Source organism: Lepeophtheirus salmonis, chromosome Z, assembly GCF_016086655.4.
Source record: "Lepeophtheirus salmonis chromosome Z, UVic_Lsal_1.4, whole genome shotgun sequence".
In the NCBI taxonomy this organism is placed as follows: domain Eukaryota; kingdom Metazoa; phylum Arthropoda; class Copepoda; order Siphonostomatoida; family Caligidae; genus Lepeophtheirus; species Lepeophtheirus salmonis.
Window position 1 is genome coordinate 502,861 of NC_092584.1, and position 18,274 is coordinate 521,134.

General features: G+C 34.4%; 1 protein-coding gene across 12 annotated transcripts in view; it reads left to right on the top strand.

Moving 5' to 3' along the window:
* LOC121130161 (voltage-dependent calcium channel type A subunit alpha-1) overlaps nt 1–13,914 on the top strand; it is a 90,764-nt gene extending 76,850 nt beyond the window's left edge. For 11 of the 12 annotated variants that reach the window (XM_040725910.2, XM_040725906.2, XM_040725905.2 and 8 more), the window contains 8 exons: nt 1,702–1,785; nt 2,825–3,007; nt 3,069–3,469; nt 5,566–5,873; nt 6,642–6,748; nt 7,612–7,743; nt 11,720–11,874; nt 11,945–13,914. In XM_040725910.2, the coding sequence (XP_040581844.1) occupies nt 1,702–1,785; nt 2,825–3,007; nt 3,069–3,469; nt 5,566–5,873; nt 6,642–6,748; nt 7,612–7,743; nt 11,720–11,874; nt 11,945–13,358 (2,784 nt within the window). In that variant the 3' untranslated portion in view covers nt 13,359–13,914. Of the gene's footprint in view, nt 1–1,701; nt 1,786–2,824; nt 3,008–3,068; nt 3,470–5,565; nt 5,874–6,641; nt 6,749–7,611; nt 7,744–9,734; nt 9,834–11,719; nt 11,875–11,944 lie in introns of all 12 variants that reach the window. The other variant, XM_040725909.2, reaches the window with a different exon arrangement.
* Nucleotides 13,915–18,274: the final 4,360 nt, after the last annotated feature.

Genomic DNA, 18,274 nt, shown 5'->3' on the forward strand with positions numbered 1-18,274 from the left:
TTATTATGACTGACAAATAAGATATACAGGCCTGCATGCACCTTAATATTGTACTTAGAGTATCGTCGTATATATATTAAGTAGGTTGAATTTCTTGTAGAATTAGAATTCCTATTAATGTCTCAATAGATTTTTTAATTTTCCTCCTTGTTTTTGTTTATTTTTCTGTATCTTCCCAGTCCTTTTTATTGGCGCTGGGTACTTTTGCCTTGCACAATTTTGTCTCGAGACATTTTGTCTTAAACCATTTCGCCTTAACACCATTTCGCCTCAAGTATATTTCCCCTTGGCATATAAATAAATGAGGTCTATACGTTATTTTTGATTATTGATCGTAGAAATTAATGTTCCTTTTGATATTTTTAAAAATAAAACGTCTTTAATAGTTATTTTTTCTTTGTAAAAATGATGAATGGATACCTTGGTACTTTTACAAGTCTCACTATGTTATGAGTTCGAACCAGTAAAATGGATTATAAAACCAGTATATCAAGAAGAATACAAGTATACAAATACAACAACGATTCAAATGGAAAAGTCCCCATCTCCATTATCTATTACGATTAGACATGATGGACTATTCTTATCGGAAACGACTCATGGACTGACAAACAACCATACTATGAGTCAAAAGCATAGGTAATTCATCATCATTCCAGCAGAAATTGATGTTCCTTTTCCAATGTTTTAAACAAAATATGTTATCTGTATTACTACAAAACGTATTAAATGGTTGTTTTCTGTTCGAAAAATGATGGCATTATGGCGAATGCATAAATACTATTAAAATATCAATATCTCATGAGTTCGAACCAGGTAAATAGGTAATAAAATTAGTAAAATATACAATGGTTTGAGTGGAAAAAGTGCAATATTCCTTTTTAAAAAAAACATTTAATGCATTTTACAGTAATACACAATAGATATTTAGATTAAAAAGTTCAATGGGAACATCCTTTCCAACCAAAATAAACAACAACGGGGAATAAAACTAATTATATCCGCAAAGAAGTTGAATGGAGATTATTTCTTGACCTCGGTTTGTGTATTTATCTGTTTGTAAGTACGATTATGGTCAAACTTACGGATCAATTTTGATCCAAATTGGTAGGAAGATTATATATGTTCACAGTAAGAGGCCATTAAATTTGGAGATGTTAAGGTCAAAGGTCAATCTTACAATAAACGTAAAAAATGTAAAATCCCCCATACTTTTGTATCAAATTGAGATACGTAAAATCAGTTGATTTAAAATGTACGTGTTGCGGTCGACTGAGTGTTTATTCTAGTTTATTTATATATTAAGGGAAAATATCCTTGTGGCAAAATGCCTTTAAGGCGAAATGGTATGAGACAAAATATCCTGTGGGAAAGTAGTTTAAGGGGAAAGCACCGGGAGCCCTTTTTACCTTATGTAGGCTATTCTATTTTAACCCAAATTTGTAAGCGTTTTGTCGCTAGATAATGTATATTTAATTGTATGTTGCTCCAAGAATCCTGTTTGTGAGAATGATTTGTATCCATATATTTAATCCAAAAATATGTTTTTCCCATAAAATAATTAATTATAGCTTATTATTCAAAGTTCCTTTATAGTTAGATTAACAATTGTATGAGTCATGTAGTTTGATATTTCAGCCTCCCCATTTAGGCGTACGTATGCCAATGATCTCTTATTAATGAAGATTTGTATTTTTCTAGAGTTACTTCAAAGACGCGTGGAACATCTTTGATTTCGTGACGGTGGTTGGAAGTATCGTGGACGCATTAATGGTCGAATTCGCTGTAAGAGTTAATTTCTTAAATATATAAATGTTATATTGTGTACAAGTTGTTGTGCTGTATTGTGAAAAGGATATATTTAAGAGGTTTCGTAGGTTTTTTTTTTGTAAATATCCGGTTTTAACTTTTTGACACGATAGTTTTAGAGAGTATTTAGTCATTTTAGGTCAGATGAAATATTTTCAAATTGAAAATGGGAGCCAAAAGAAAGGTGGTCGCCCTTTTAGTCTGTGCCGGTCACCAACATGTTGAACATATGTAAGAGTCTGAAGGTTCAGGAAACAGGCTTTCATATTAGGATACCGTTTTTTCTGGATTTATCATGGGTTTTGTATAACAAGATCAATAACTGAAGCACTTGACCAGTGATGAAAATCGGGAATGTAAAAAAACTGAAAATCAACATGTTAGGCCTGATTTTTTTTTTTTTTTTTGAATGTTTTGGAGGAGATCCGCTATAATCAGCTGTAACAAGGGAGGTGGGGAAGAAGGAAATAAACAAGGTCATTGGCAAGAATGCCTCCAATCTCAATCCCTAATTCTTCTTTGAATCCAAGAAGGACTGATAACTATAACCCTTCAACAAATCCTGGAAGTCAAAAGAAAGGTGATGCCTTTTCTTGTACGTACAAGTCAGATAAAACATCCTTCACATACTCTCAACCAGCAGACAGATTATCTGGAGGGTCAGGAAATGGGGTTTTCTTTTAGGATCCTGTTTAAAGGATGTATAAAGGGCTTTATATAGAACATTATTAATGTAATTCGTGTGTATTGTTTAGCTGGTCTGGTTTTTTTTATTAAATTGTTATTCTGAGAAATGAATTTTCGGTTCCGTAACTGTTGTCCTTATTATTTATCTACTGAGAAGTGGAGTTCCTTTCATTATACATTCAATTATATTCAAACCTTAAATGAATAATTAATCAATCTGTAATTGGACAAGTGACTACTTGTACCAAATTCTAACTTGTACACAAGATATATTTTGTTAAAAATATCATTTTCGTTAATTGAATAAGTAATACGCCATTTATTTTAGAAAAATTTCATCAATGTCGGATTTCTCCGACTTTTTCGAGCTGCCCGCCTAGTGAAACTCTTAAGACAAGGCTACACCATTCGTATCTTACTATGGACTTTTGTTCAGAGCTTCAAGGCTCTACCATATGTCATTTTGCTCATAGCCATGTTGTTCTTCATTTACACCATCATTGGCATGCAAGTAAGTCCTGGATTTGTTAAAGGCACTGCCCTGCATTAAATATATATATTTTTTAATATAGATTTTTGGTAACATTGAATTCAATCCAGAAACGGAGTACAATCGACATGTCAACTTTCAAACCTTTGCTGCTGGTATCATGGTACTATTCCGATGTGCTACAGGGGAGGCCTGGCCGAGTATCATGTTGGCCTGTGAAGCAGGGAAAAGATGTGATGAACGTAATCATAAATATAATTTGACGAGTGGAAAGATCCTTGATCCGGAAAAGACTTGTGGCTCATCCATGTCCTATGTTTATTTCGTATCATTTATATTTTTATGCAGTTTTCTAATGTTGAATCTCTTCGTTGCTGTCATCATGGACAATTTTGACTATCTGACAAGAGATTCTTCAATTTTAGGAGCTCATCATCTGGATGAGTTTATACGAATTTGGGCGGAATATGATCCCAGCGCAGAGTGAGTGATGAATTATTTCAATGAAAATCTATACTTCACACATTAGAATGTGTTCATTTTGGAGCATGTCATGGGAAAAGTTATTTATAAGAGTGTACCCAGGGCCGTCTGCAGGGGGTGGGCTAGACGGGATGTAGCCCTCCCCTCAAAAAAAAAAAAAAAAAGTTAAAGAATTTTTGTTTTAACTAAAAAATTTAATTATTAAAATTTAATTTAATTTCCCAAAAAAAATTTTCACAAAAATTACATTTTCTGTGAATAACTGTGGATTTTTGAAATTTTTACTGCAGAAAATTTAATGCTTGATACTTAATTTTTGATTTTTTTTTCTCCAAAAAAAAAATTTATCGTAAGGAACTATGGATTATTGAAATTTTATGAAAATAGTAATGGATTTTTGATATTTTTTTCCCCGAAAAATTAATTTCTTGTTAGCAACTATGAATTGTTGAAATTTCATGAAAATCGCAATGGATTTTTGAAATTCAAATTTCCAAAATATCAAGAAAAAAAAAAAAAAAAAAATTTTTAAATTTAATTTTTGTATTTTTTTTTTTTTTTTTTTTTTTTTCAAAAAAATCCAAAAACCAAGTCCTCCCCAATATATAGTCCTGCTGACAACTCTAATACTGTAATCACCGTTTATCATTGGGAACCCTCATGATTTTCTTGGGAACATTCTATCTCGAAATTGGAGACTACGTTAGTGGAAACTTGATATTAAATTATCACAACCTTTTAGTTATAAAAAAATTAATTAGCCAAGGGAAAACCATGAATCATTTCAGAACAATTACTACTTCTTTCAATGTATGTCCCTTATAAACTTTTAAATAATATAAGTAGAAATTTAGTGGGTAATCCCCGATGATTTTTTAATACTACGTGGAAACTTACTCAATTAATTATGATCGATAAAGTCCTATTTAATTATAACAAATAATTAAGTTTGAACAATAGACATGATTACAGACTCAAAACTAAGCCTTAAAAATAATTACATTATTTGGAGAATTCACTGATTATGCGAGTTCATTGATGTTCAATAGAAAAATCCCGGAAGAGACGTATTTGTACACTTCAACTGCGGTAGAAGGTCAGTGGTTGTTTTTTTTTTCAAAAAAGTCCTTAAACTTTTTTTTTTTACTTCAATGACTTTTTTTTTATAAAGAAAAATTGAATTTTTTTAATTTAAAAGATGCTTTAATTAATTTGGGGGGATTTTCCAAAGAAGTGGGGGATGTAGCGGACGCCCCTGAATGTATTCATCAAAATAAATATTCCGTAATGATTTATGGTAGATAAATGAAAATAGTACAATTGGCTTATATAAGGATCTCCTTCGGATACATCCCTGAGTCCAAAGATCGACTTTGAGCAGATACACCCAGTCCCACTGTCATATTCCATAAGAAACAAACCCACAACCTCCTCCACGTAATGAGCCCTTCTATCTACTTTCATGATCCTCCTATGTGATAATTGTCCGAATATCTAGAAAAAGTCGAAATCCCTTCCTACTCTAATAATTTATCATTCAAGTAGCCAAAACAATTTTTTTTTAAAGGTTGCAAATAATTTATGTCAATTTTCTGCTGACGCAGTCTCCAATTTAAGATATAAAATAAACAGTGGGACGTGCAGGTAAACTTAGACGATGTATCCATTTTTTTATGGATGACTCAGCATTAATTGGTTACCCGAAAAAAACATATTGGAGGCCGGGTGAATATGACCCTTTAAGAGCCCGTCAAAAAAAAAGAAGTTTCATGATTTGAAATGTACTTGATTTTTAGTTTAAGGAGAATGTCACAATGTATTCGCAAAATGTATTTATTCATAATTATATCAGGGGTACCACCTGTTTATCGCAGCATTATCTCTCCTACGAACAAGAAACATTGCTGTCCACGCAACTTTTTTATTTTGAAAAGGATAAATGTTAAATTTTGAGGATTAAAACTTATTCTTAGAAATCAAATACCCCATGGTTCCTTCCAAAATGAATACATTCTGAACCCGTGACGGTCATAGATGTGATTATTCAAATATAGGCGACTATATAACATATAATTATTTTATTCTCAATTAAATAGAGGGCGAATTTATTATACTGAAATGTATGACATGCTAAAAAACATGGATCCACCACTTGGATTCGGTTCCAAATGTCCAGATCGGTTGGCCTTTAAAAAACTAATTCGAATGAATCAACCCATAGACGATGAAGGAATGGTTCACTTCACAACAACACTCTTTGCCTTAATTCGAGAGAATTTGAGTATCAAAATGCGAGCAGCTGAAGAAATGGATCAGGCGGATTTGGAATTACGACAAACTATAATGAAAGTGTGGCCATATGATGGAAAAGAAAAAATAGATCTGATTGTTCCACCTCGAGAAGGTAAAGCCATACATTTATGTAGATTTGTAAATTCTAAAGTATCTAAGTGTTAAAAAAAACACGGAAAATGACATGGTCATTGTAAAAATTTAAATAATATTCGGGGGAAGAGATGCTTAGCTGTCGATACGTTTTATTAGACTAACTACAAGCTGTTTTAGTGGAAGGAAATAAACACAAATCCAATTCTATGTATCAAACAAGGTCATCGGGATTAACCATATGAATATTGTCATCAAGGAGCGAACTTTATAAGTTTTAGGACTGATATGCAGGCCTGAACTGGACTGGTCTTCAGTTTTTACTCCTAAATAAGTAGGCTTGTGTCAATCTTTATTTATTTGGTCCAGACTAGTCTTAGGACCGCTCTTATCATTCCTTGGAACCAAAATTTATAAGCCTTTAAAATGATATGCAGGACTGAACTGGACCGGACAGAGACTAGAGTGGAAGGGACACAATTATTTATTTATAAATAAGTAGGCTTATGGTAATCCTTACTTATTCGGTCCAATCCTGTCTTAAACAAATCCTTAAATGATTTCTTATATAAAAAGATGTTTATGGATTAAAATCTTACATCACTATCTAAATCTATAAATTTAATATATTTCTTTTAAAAAAATAACCAAAATTTTATAATATCAAAATATTTAATATGTGATTATATATATACGTACCGTCCTGAGGGTACAAACATACCTAACTAGCCCTAATATTTAGTAATAGGAATTGGTATTAATTCATTTATTTATTTACTTAAAATAGAAATTGGAAAGGGAAGACTCACAGTTGGGAAAATTTATGGTGGGCTTTTGATCCTAGAAAATTGGAAGGCCACAAAATTTGGAAAAATGCCGATGAATGATGCACAGGTAATATCAGCTGTCTACATAGTAGCTTATAAAAATATTAATCTTTCAACTCTTTACATACTAAATCAGGGGGGTCCGCAGGATTATATTTGGAGGGGGTATTTTTATTTATTTTTGAATAAAATTTTTCTCAACTGGATAATTTGTTAGATTTTTTTTAGAAAAAAAATTCTTCAAAGTTATTTTATTCTCAGTTTTTGTCGTTAAAGTTTTTAACTTTTCAAAATTTCTTTCATAAGGGGGGCTACATAACATCAAGCAATTCTTCACCTGTGGACGTCTCTGAAAATATATTTAATAAATGTACTAATAAGGTCTGCTGAGCAATAGAAAGGGGATCAAAACGTGATCCTTGAACACTTTACTTTTGTTAGTGATATATTTTGAAACGTCGGAAAAATGTATCTGTTAATTATATAATATAAAATTAAAGATCATTATCATTTGAGATGTGTGAGGTGGTGGAAATTGAAGCTATAAAACAAAGTACGAAACACACTTTGGTAGCTTCCAAAGATTTCCGTGGCTACGAAAAACTTTTTCTCTCGCAAGATGTCGCTTTGTAGATACCACAGATGGCATTCTTTTAATATTTTCTTTCGTAACATCATACCGCATTACAAAATATATTGATAATTTTTGTAGGATTACCTTTTTATTTATATATAGAAAATAATACTAATAATTTTTTTATTAATTTTTTTTTTTTTATACAAACCATCAGGAAATGTCTTTCATATAAAAATAGGTTATTAAAGAGTTTCAAAAAATAAAAAACGTGAAAACTTTTTCCATCGTTTCGCCCCCCTTGATTATTGCTTGATGATAAATAATGAAATTGTTAAAATTTATCCCATTGATAGCCGAAGGCTCCTCGAAAAAAGAGTATCTCTCAAATAGTTGAAGCAAGTTCAAATTTAATAGAATTTTTCGAAGAAAAGAGTTCTGAGCCCGTGGAAACTAAGAAGGAAGAGGCTTCTTCAAAGTCGAAATCAGTATTTTTATTATTATTTACCTTATTACTTTTAATTTAGAAAGGCTGTCCATAAAATGACGGCCATGCCAACACAGATAGTGTAGTTATCTCGATACTATTTAATGCACAAACACATCCATTTATAGGTCGTGATTGACGTAATTATTGGTATTGTCCAGGGATTTATTTGTTCGGTTTAGTCCAGTATTGTGACCGGTCCTCCCGGTCCTTTGGACGGGTTCTAAAGACCGTTAGTCCTTAGAACTATGCAACAAAGTTATTACATTTTTTTTATAACATTCACTCAAGTGTTGTTTTTTTTACACTTACCGGGATTTTGACGTTATTCACATCTCTAAATGTCATATATGTATGGATATATGTTACAGACCATAGTACGTAATTAGTGTAATTAATTATCTGGAAAATAGTGCAAATAAGTATTACTGTAAAATAGACGAAATTTAGAGCACACAATCAATAGTTTAATTATCTCTGATCCTTAAGGGGTGTAGACATGATTTTAAAACATGGACCAGCTAAAAAATGATAAAAATGGAAACTTGAAGGTAAGCACTATTATGTACTAGAGAACCGGTCAACACTTGACAATTTTACTGCAGACTCCGGAAGGGGGGGGATTGAAACTCATATGTACTCATAGACTCTCTTAGCCACTTGATCCAACATAAATAAAACACTCCAAAAAATATAAGGCAATTATAAAATCAAAAACAGTTCGTAAAGCTAAATCAATAGTAGCCCTCAGCTTGTTTCTCTATGCGAAATGGTCCAATCTGTTGATACAGGGGCATCAAAAGGATTATGTTTTGGAAGGGGCTTGGATTTTGGAATTTTTTTCAAAAAATTCCAAAAATTAATCTTTTTTTTTCATTTTCAAATATTTTTTTCCAAAAAAAAATTAAAAATTCATAGTTATTTACAAATAATTAAATTTTTTGAACAAAAATTCATAGCTATTCTCACAAAAAAGGTCAAAAATCCACAGCTTTTCACTAAAAAAATTCAAAAATCCATAACTATATACAGAAAATTTAATTTTTTAGAATTATCTGTTGAAAAATTAACTTAAACTTTTTTTTTTTTTTTTTTGATTTAACTTTAATTTTCTAGTAATAAGCAAAAGTTTATTAATTTGGGGGGAGGGACTAAAGCCCCTCCAGCCCACACCCTCCGGGCGCTTCTGTAGTAATGAACTACCCAAAGTATGTTGCTTATGTCCACTCTAATTGTTTTTTGGTGGCTATCACAGCAGAAACCCTCAAAGAAACTTTTGAAAGACGCCTGTTTCTTACTCATTTTCCTAGTCGGACTCAATTTTGGTGCAAATAGTCATTTTAAAATAAAAGACCACTAGACTTAGACCGGGACTGTAATATAGTTGGTAGAAGAATGATAAAATATTTATTATGGAGGCAAACAACTAAAGAACGCTTGGAATTTGTAATAAGTATTGTAGCTTGTTGTCCGTGAATCCAATGATTCAATTAAAAATTATCAACCCAAAAATCAAAACAACTATCCCACACAATTAATTATCTTTTGTAATTTGCATTTATAATTAATATTTTCTTCTTTGCCTACCCATTGTAGATGAAATAGTACTATGGTGCTATTTATTATCGTGCCAGGCTTAGATAATAAATAAAACAGAAATAACTAATTCATTCTTATGCGGCCAGATACTGATGAATCCACGGACCGGTACTGGTCTACGTCCCTGGGGTTGAGGACCACTTCTTTAGGGGCATTTACACAACACATTTCCACTTAGGATAGAGGGGAAATCTACAACTACGGTTGTCTGCGTTGGGGAATCGGGCCTACATACAGGGACATCCGTAGTATTATAAATATTATTTATTGTTTTTGAAGTGCCAAATGGCTCACTGTCTACATGTATTATTATATTAAATGAATTCACTTGTATAATTAATTAATCATCACTAATAACAATGTATTTATAAATGCATAATTATTATTATTTAGAAAGGGTCTTTGCTTCAAAGAATCATGGGTCTCAGCATTCCACATTTAAAGGAAGACGACTTGGCCGATCCTATTACGTACGATAATAAAAAAAAGAAGGTGAGAAAAATAATGAACTTACTGCATGTTTGATTCCTAATTTTAAATGTTTCTTTAAAACCTGTTATATTCTGCGACATAATGGTGAATGGAAGGTTCTCCCTAACAATTTATACTTGAGACCTTGTGCTCTCACATATATACGCAGGGTTGATCTTACCCAGTGGCTCACATTTGATTATTTTCTATTTTTTCAAAAGTAAAATTTAAACGAGAGGTTTTGTTAGGGTATTTATTTAACAAAATCATTTGAAAATAGTGATTGGCACAACTTTTATTCTATATATGAGCCCTCGGCTCTAATAACTACCTCAATATAAGACCAAAATCCTTTTTGTGCCTTGACTATGGAGTCAGACTCGAGCTAGATCCACACCTTTTTGTTGAAAGCCTCTAAAGACTGGAAAGTCCTGTAAAAATTAGCACAAGCCCTCTCCTCCGGACGTCCCTAGATAGAGTAGTCCAAGGGATTCGCGTCTGGATACGTAGGGCGCCCACATGTTGATTTTCCAAAAGTCTGGAAAGTTTTGGTCCGCACCTTTTTGAGGGAAGCCTCTAAAGACTGGAAACTCCTGTAAAAAGTAGCACAAGCCCTCTCCTCCAGACGTCCCTAGACAGAGTAGTCCAAGGGATTCGCATCTGGACACGTAGTTTGATGTAAGCATCTACATTCACCCGCTCCTTCCTCTCCACAAAAATAAGAGGGTAGAATCTGCCTGTGCTGGACACTGGAGTTTTCGTTCTGAAGACATGTCTCACTGAATCTGAGACATTGTTCGGATGTTTGGTTGTGATGTAGAGACTGTTATGTTATTCACAGCAGCACCAACGGTAAAAATTTGAGGAATATCATAGAAAAATTCTCGATGTATAATTTAAAAAAAAGATATTTTTAAAAAATATGAATCTCCAAGGATTTCTGTTCAATTTTATATTTTGTAAGTGGACCCATTTTGAAAATATCAAAATGGTCTACTCATTGTGAATGGATCAGTTTATTGTTTTGATCCTGGTATCTCATTCCTTAGGAAGAGTCCACTCAACTCCCTTATGTGGTAAGGGAGTTTTCCTTGGATGAATTCTCCTCCCATTATCCTTCGTGGAATTCAGAATCCAAATTCGAACAATTTTTGAGACGGATTATCTAGTTAGAAGTATGTTTGTTCCATAGACTCGATCCTCCTTTTACGAGGGACGGCGTCATGAAATTGGATCATATATAATGATATTGTTGACTATTTACTAGAGTACTACGCGCTTGCGGATTGTGATCGAACAGATCAAATTACTATCACCAACTACCATTTATTTTTATTTTTTTCCCCCTTAAACTCAATTATATATCGACGTTTATTACAACCCTAAGCATTACACTTGTAAATGACGATATTCTAGTTTTTGTTTGGTTGACAGTTGAGCATGGAACATTTGAGGGGAACAGGGTTAAGTAAATAAAAAATAATCAAATTCAGACTGTAGAAAAAGCGTGTTGCCAACTGATATTTACATTATTATTTGACGCGCAATTATTTTTCATTATTTTTACACCTCTATACATAGAAAAAGCATTGTTTTTTGGGTTGTTGTCGTCTCGTAACAAAATGGCCGACTTTGATAGTGAAGTCCCCAAGGGAAAACGCTCACTTTAAGTACAAGTATGCTTATCGACTATCACATGCTCGATAGACATACTTTTAATCCTTTGGCGACTCTATCTATTTACCTACTTTGACTTTTGTGGCCCACTCATTTTAAAAGGATCATGGGTCATTTTTGTAGATAACAATGTATATTTGATAGTAATTAGTTAATTAGCGTAGATTATTTGTATCACTCGTATAAATGCTGCTCTACGTTGTATATTGATTACCTTTTAATGTAACTAGGATGGTCGACGTGCAACAATTATGGTAGATAATGAGTCAGCTCACTCTTCCTACAATGAATCAGTTCAATCTCCAGATGCCAATGAATACTTTGGGAGGTGGGACTCCAGATCTCCCTCCGTAAAGAGTCCTGCAGAAAATCCTAGACATTATCCGTAAGTGTTATTGACGTATCAATTAGATATCGTTCATTTCTTATTGATAATTTTTTTTTTTTGTGTAAAGGCATGGATATGACGTTCACACTATGGACAATCGTGGAAGAGGGGGCATAATGCAGGGAAGAAGACATCATAAAAGTGTGCCACATTTAAAGAGTGATAGTAATTGGTACAGGGATGATTGGTTTTCTCGACAAGACCAGTGGCAGCAGCCCCGTACACATCGATCACAATCTCAGTTACAACAGCCAAAGCAGCCTCCACTGCCACAGAAACAGCATCACCATCATGGTGGTAGCAATCGAGAAGTAGTTGCTGATAGCTATGCCCAGTATAATAGGCCTTCGACACGACATGAAGAGATTCATGACGATAGAAGAGTACTTCGAAGAATGAGAAGCCCTAGTCCTGAACGAAAAGCTAAAATCCCTGAATTCCCTCCATATCAAAACAGATCATTAGATAGAAAATTTTCTGGTATTCGTAATTTTTCCATTGAAAAAACTGCATCAGACTTACGAAATTGGTCGCGCATGGCTGGTCCTGGGAGGAGACTCCCACAGCCTCCTCCAGAATCTCAAAAAGCAGTAAAGTTATCTCAACCTGCTCAGGCTCTTCCTGTTTCTCAGAAACCAGTTCCATTGTCTACAAGAAATCGTAAGTTACCTCAAGTACCTAAAACTCCAGGAATGGACAATATTAAAACCACATCTCGAGGAGACGACAATAAAGGATCATTCAGTTTTTCATCCATTCTTCAAAGTGCTTCAAAACTCACCAACACATTCGGTGCTGGACATCATATGAATGGGAACATTCAAAACCTACATCCTCACTCTCACCATCAACATCAAACATCTAGAGGGGGAACTTCCCGGGGTGCCAAGTTACCGGTTGTTCCTCCCATAAGACGGCGGATCCTACCAGATAGTCTAATGAGTCGCCATGTTCAACAAATGGTGAGCAATACACCAACCACATTGGAAACCTTATTAGAGTTTGGACGAGGAGTGCGAAAGCTCCCTCCGCAACCAGCTCCTCAACAAGCACCCATCACTGTATTGAATCAGCCCCAAGTTATAGGGACCAACACTCCACAACTAATCCAACAAGTCCCACAGCCTATTCCTCAGCAGTCTATGCAACAGCAGCAGCAGCAAACCATCATAGCAAATAATCTAACCGTTCCACCTGGGGTTCAAATTGCACCTACCGTCGTGAGTGTACCAACAGTCATCGCACCTGGAGCTGTTATGAATGGAGGAGTCTCAGTACAGCCCGTTGATCCAAATGCAACTTTTTATACTAATGGTCCCATTGCTGCTGTCACACAGCCTACGCAATACATTACAAATCCCCAGCCTCCCACACATGGCTATAACATTGAAGAGCAGGACTACGGCCTGAGACAACCCCAAATGAATGAAGTTGTAGTTGTTGCTGGAACCAATAATGTTGTTAATCCACAATGGACTTGATATTTATTCATAAAGTTATCACGTCCTTACCTTTTCTCCGTTAAAAACAGAAAAAAAGGCCCAAAATCAATTGGTAGCACTTTGCCAATTATTCCCAACTTTGGAATTGATATTTAACTATTGTTAGGAATTGTTCACAACTTAACTACACGAACAAATTATATGTATGTAATGCAACCCATCAACGTTCCGAACACTCATGAGGAGAAAAGAAGGGAAAACATCCACAGCTGACGACAAAATACAGTGGTAATTTGTATGTGTGTGTGAGGTAATGCCGTGTTAGATTTTCGCCATTTTAAAAACATATATTCAAATCATTACTAATTAATTTTTATTATATATCATTATGAATTGTTAATTAAAATAATAATTATTTTAATAGTTAAAATTAGTTATAATTTATTGTTAGATATATACCTTAAACACAATTTTTATACCGCCCTTGTAAATTTTTTTACAACTTCTTTATGAAATATATACATACATACTTTTAAATAATACTTTTTAACAAAAAAAAATAAAGAATATAATTAATTAATGAAAGTAATTAAAATGAAAATTATAGCGTGGTTGTTTTTTTATTGTTATAAAGTTCAAAATTAACATGGTAATCCCGACAATTTGAAGAATGTTTGGACACGTTGAGCTTTTATGATTCACTCAACATGGCACTCAGTACTGTTGCCATAAACTATTTTGCCTTAGGACATTTGATCTTAAACCATTTTATATTGGGAAATATTGCATTTAAGCAATTTTGCTTCCAGAATATTCTGTTGTAATACAGGGTATCCACGATAAATTGGAACTATCTTAAAATTCAACCTGCTAGATAAAAATGGAACTTGGAGTGTATTTGTTAATATGAAAAAGTTAGACATGATATGAAACAATAAATTTATTCAACATGTCCTCCCTCAGCAGCCACCATCTTCTCCATCCTGTTCCTAAAGGGTTTGCATGCCCTGATGACTTCTGCGGAATCGACAGCATTCCACTCCCTCGTAATGGAGCCCTTCAGGGCCGTAATGCTCTTGTTTCTGACCCTGCACACCTCCCTCTCCAACTTCCACTACCAGTAGTAATCACATGGATTGAGGTCGGCTGAGTTGGAGGGCCAGGTGTTGCGATCCCAGAAAGTGATGTCGTGGGAGTTGAAGAGGTTAGTAGTCGTCATGGCGATGTGTGCGGTCGCTGAGTCTTGTTGGAATATGAAGTCCCTCCTAGCGGCCGTATCCTTCATCCAGGGGATGACGAACTCCTACATGACTTCGCAGTACCTTATTACGTTAACCCTTTCCTTGGGATTGAAGAAGAAAGGGGGGATCACCTCACCGGTGCTGCAGATAACACTCAGGGGCATCACGGAAGTCCCGGCGAAGCCTTGATGGACTTCCGGAGGCCTTCAAGGAAGCGGGCAGTGCAGATTCGGTCATTTTCATGTTGTAAGTCTTGTGGCAGACTTTCCCCTAAACATCCCAGGCATAGAAGACCCGGTACACCGTGGTCTTGGGGTAGTTAAGAAGCTTGTAGATAGCAGAGGGCTTGTGTCCCGCGCGAGCCAATTCGAGGATGGCGTCTCTCCTTGCTTGTCCCATGATGACTATTGGTTGTTCTCAAAACAATTGTGGTGGAAGTTATAGTGTATTGTTCACGCAACCTTTTATATTAGTATGATTTAACCCCGAATATCCACGTTATGGATCTGGATGAAGTTTAAAGTAGTTCCAATTTATCGTGGACACCCTGTATACAAATAAAAAATGTTTAAATGTCTTAATTGTTTATTTTTGTTGAAAGGGTGTTTCTATTGAATTTCTTAATCAAGGAATTTGGGGGTGGTAGTTTTGACCCAGGTTTTGGACCATAGTTCCCTTGCACAATCCGTGGACCAGGGTGTTTTAAAGAATATTATAAGGGATTCTTAATATTTAAGGAAGCGATGGGTAATGTCCCACCTTGTAGACAAGCGTTCCACTTGTATAACCCGTGGGACAGGGTGTATTATAGTATATTAGAAGGGGACCTTGATGCTCAGGATAGCAGTAACTTTTATCTCCTTAGGCACTACCTGTCTACCTGCAAAATATTTTGCAAAATAAAATGGGGTCTCTCATTAAAATTTCTAATCATTCAATATTTTGATTGTCCGAATACTATATAAATTTCAATGAAAGTGCACATGATTATCAAAATTATTTGTAATGAAATTGTATCATAATGTAATCCTTAATGATCAAATTGATTGCAATGAATTGTTTAATTACCAAATTACCCACGATCATTTCACCTGACAATGTAAATGAGGTTAAAATGACCATTGATTCGGTAAGTATTTACCATCGGTTCAGTATTAAACATTTTTATATAATAATATTTTGGTTATTATATATTTTTTTAATTAATAATTTTAGATATTGAGACATCCTTTAATACCTGTAAGAAATAATTTGTATATTTACTAGTGTTGAGTTTTGGTATATAAATCCTAGACTGATCTGAGATTTTTATATTTCTTGTTGGACCGAACTAATTCGGTTCAACAAAAAGGCTCTGTCTGGACTAGTCTCATATAGAAATTCGTCTAGATCGGTCCAAAGGAAAAGTTTGGTCTAGATGTGTCCAGAGGAAAAGTTCGTTCTAGATATGTCCAAAGGAAAAATTCGGTCTTGTTCGGTACCCAAAAAAAAAAACTGCCTTGACCGATTTTACAGATAAATTGTGTTAGAAAATGATATCATATGTTTTTTCAAGTACAATGACTTTATACGATGTTTTTAAACAGAGATAACTCAGATTAATTTTGATCCCGACGTCTCTTCTATAAATAAAGTATTTTGTTCAAGAACTTATCCTCTACCTTTGTTCATTTTTTTTCAAAAAATGGCCGACATTTGAGCTAGAAAAAAAATAGTATCTCATAAAAAATGAAACCGAAAAAAATCCGTACATATATTGAGACCGAAAAAATCGGTCCATAAAGTGAGACCGAACCAAAATCGGTCTATAAAGTGAGACCAAATCAAAATCGGACCATGGTCTGACACCGAGGTCAGGACCGAAAAATCGGTCCAAATGGCTATAGAAGAAATCATTTAAGACCTAACCGAAAAAAAAGTTCGGTGCTAGACCGAGTCTCAACACTAATATTTACTTACACAAAATAAAATGATAAAATACATCCCAATTTACAAAAACCAAGTGGTATTGATTATATAATTTTCCCGATGTTTCCAAGTCAGCTTTGCAAATACCTCGCAACTACAGGTACATCCGTATCAAGAAAAATAAGTAAACAGCTGGCGATATTGTGACTGAAAATCGGTCTCGTTTATTATCAGAAAATGTAGACCAGCTCATTTTTTTTGCATTATATATTAATGAATTATAGTATTCTATATCAATCTTTGTTTTATTATAGAACTTAAATATATATTTGTACAGAAAATAAATTATTAAAGAAAAAACATTAAAAAAAAAAAATGAAAAACTACATTAAATCTATTAAAAAACAATTTACTATTATAACGTACTAAACAGCGTTCTTTGAAGGGTGAACAGCGGTTCGTACCAAACCGTGGGCTTAGCGTAACATCCCAAACCTAATATTTATAAATCGGTCATTTTATTACTTATATGAAGACATTTTGGCTATCGTATAGAAATAAAAATATATAGCTACGCTTTTAATGTAATATTACTTATTAATACTATCAAGGCTGTGAACGGAACACAAAATGGAACAGCGTTCCATTTAACGTATATTCAATGAATGGAATGGAATATTTTTTCGAGTGTTGAAGGCTAAAAATCAGATTTTAGCGTTCCCTTCCAATAGTACTTACAAACAATTAAAGAAATCAAAGCTTAGGACGACACTGTGGCAGTTGCACGGGGGGAGGGATGCTGAGTGGGCACTTCTTGAAGGCTCTTATAAAAGATGAAAATTTATAGTACTCTACCTTGACTCGAACATATAACTTTAATTCTTCAATAATTCTGAATCATGGGGCCGAGGCTCATCATTTGGCCACGAATGTAAGCAAAGTGGCTACTAAAATAATAAATTATGCTCTTGGGTGTTGTGAGGGGCGCAGTATAGTCCGGCTGGGACACATGGTTTCCCTCTGGGTAGTTGGACTTCACCAAGACAAGCTAACTCCTTAAGGACCTCCACTTACTCCTAGGCCTCCATTTCTAGGCCCTTCGGGGAACAATGCGGGAGAATCCTTTTCCCGTCTAATGTCACGATTCCCATCTCAATCTAAACTGGCAAAAAATAAATATAGAAAGTTTGGGTTCAAGTTTGAATACAAAGCAGCTATTGTTGATTAATTGATTATATTTTTCGAGGGAAAATATACCTCTAAAAACCCTCTACAATTAGGCTGACTTTTTGAAGGTAAAATATGTAAATAATGAAATGAGGATTATTATTACATGATCGGATATGTGAGGGAGTAAGATTTCGACAACAGCCAATAATAGGAAGGACAAATTTGGCCCAAAATTGATTATAAAATATTCCCAATTGAATCTTGCAACAAATGAGAAATACAAGTATGCGCGTCTAAAACTGAACACTTCTATAAATTTTAAACGTTTTTCCTTGTTTACAGGCTTAAGGGCTTGACGAGGGGTTCTCTTGTAGACCTTAAGGCCAAGGTATTTCTTAACTAGCCGGTCCATGGTCCTTTTGCTGACGTTAAACTCCCTGGATAGGCCGCTGACGGTGGCCTTGCCTCTCTTGTCCTCGACAGACTTTTTTACAGCAGCAGCCATTTCGTCCGACCTTCGAGGCCTTGACTTAGATCTTGTGTTCGCCTCAGGAGTCCCTTTGGCTACCACACTGTAAACAGTGGTGCAGTTCAGTACCTTGGCAATTTCAGTGGGAGTTTTTCCCCGCGTGGAAA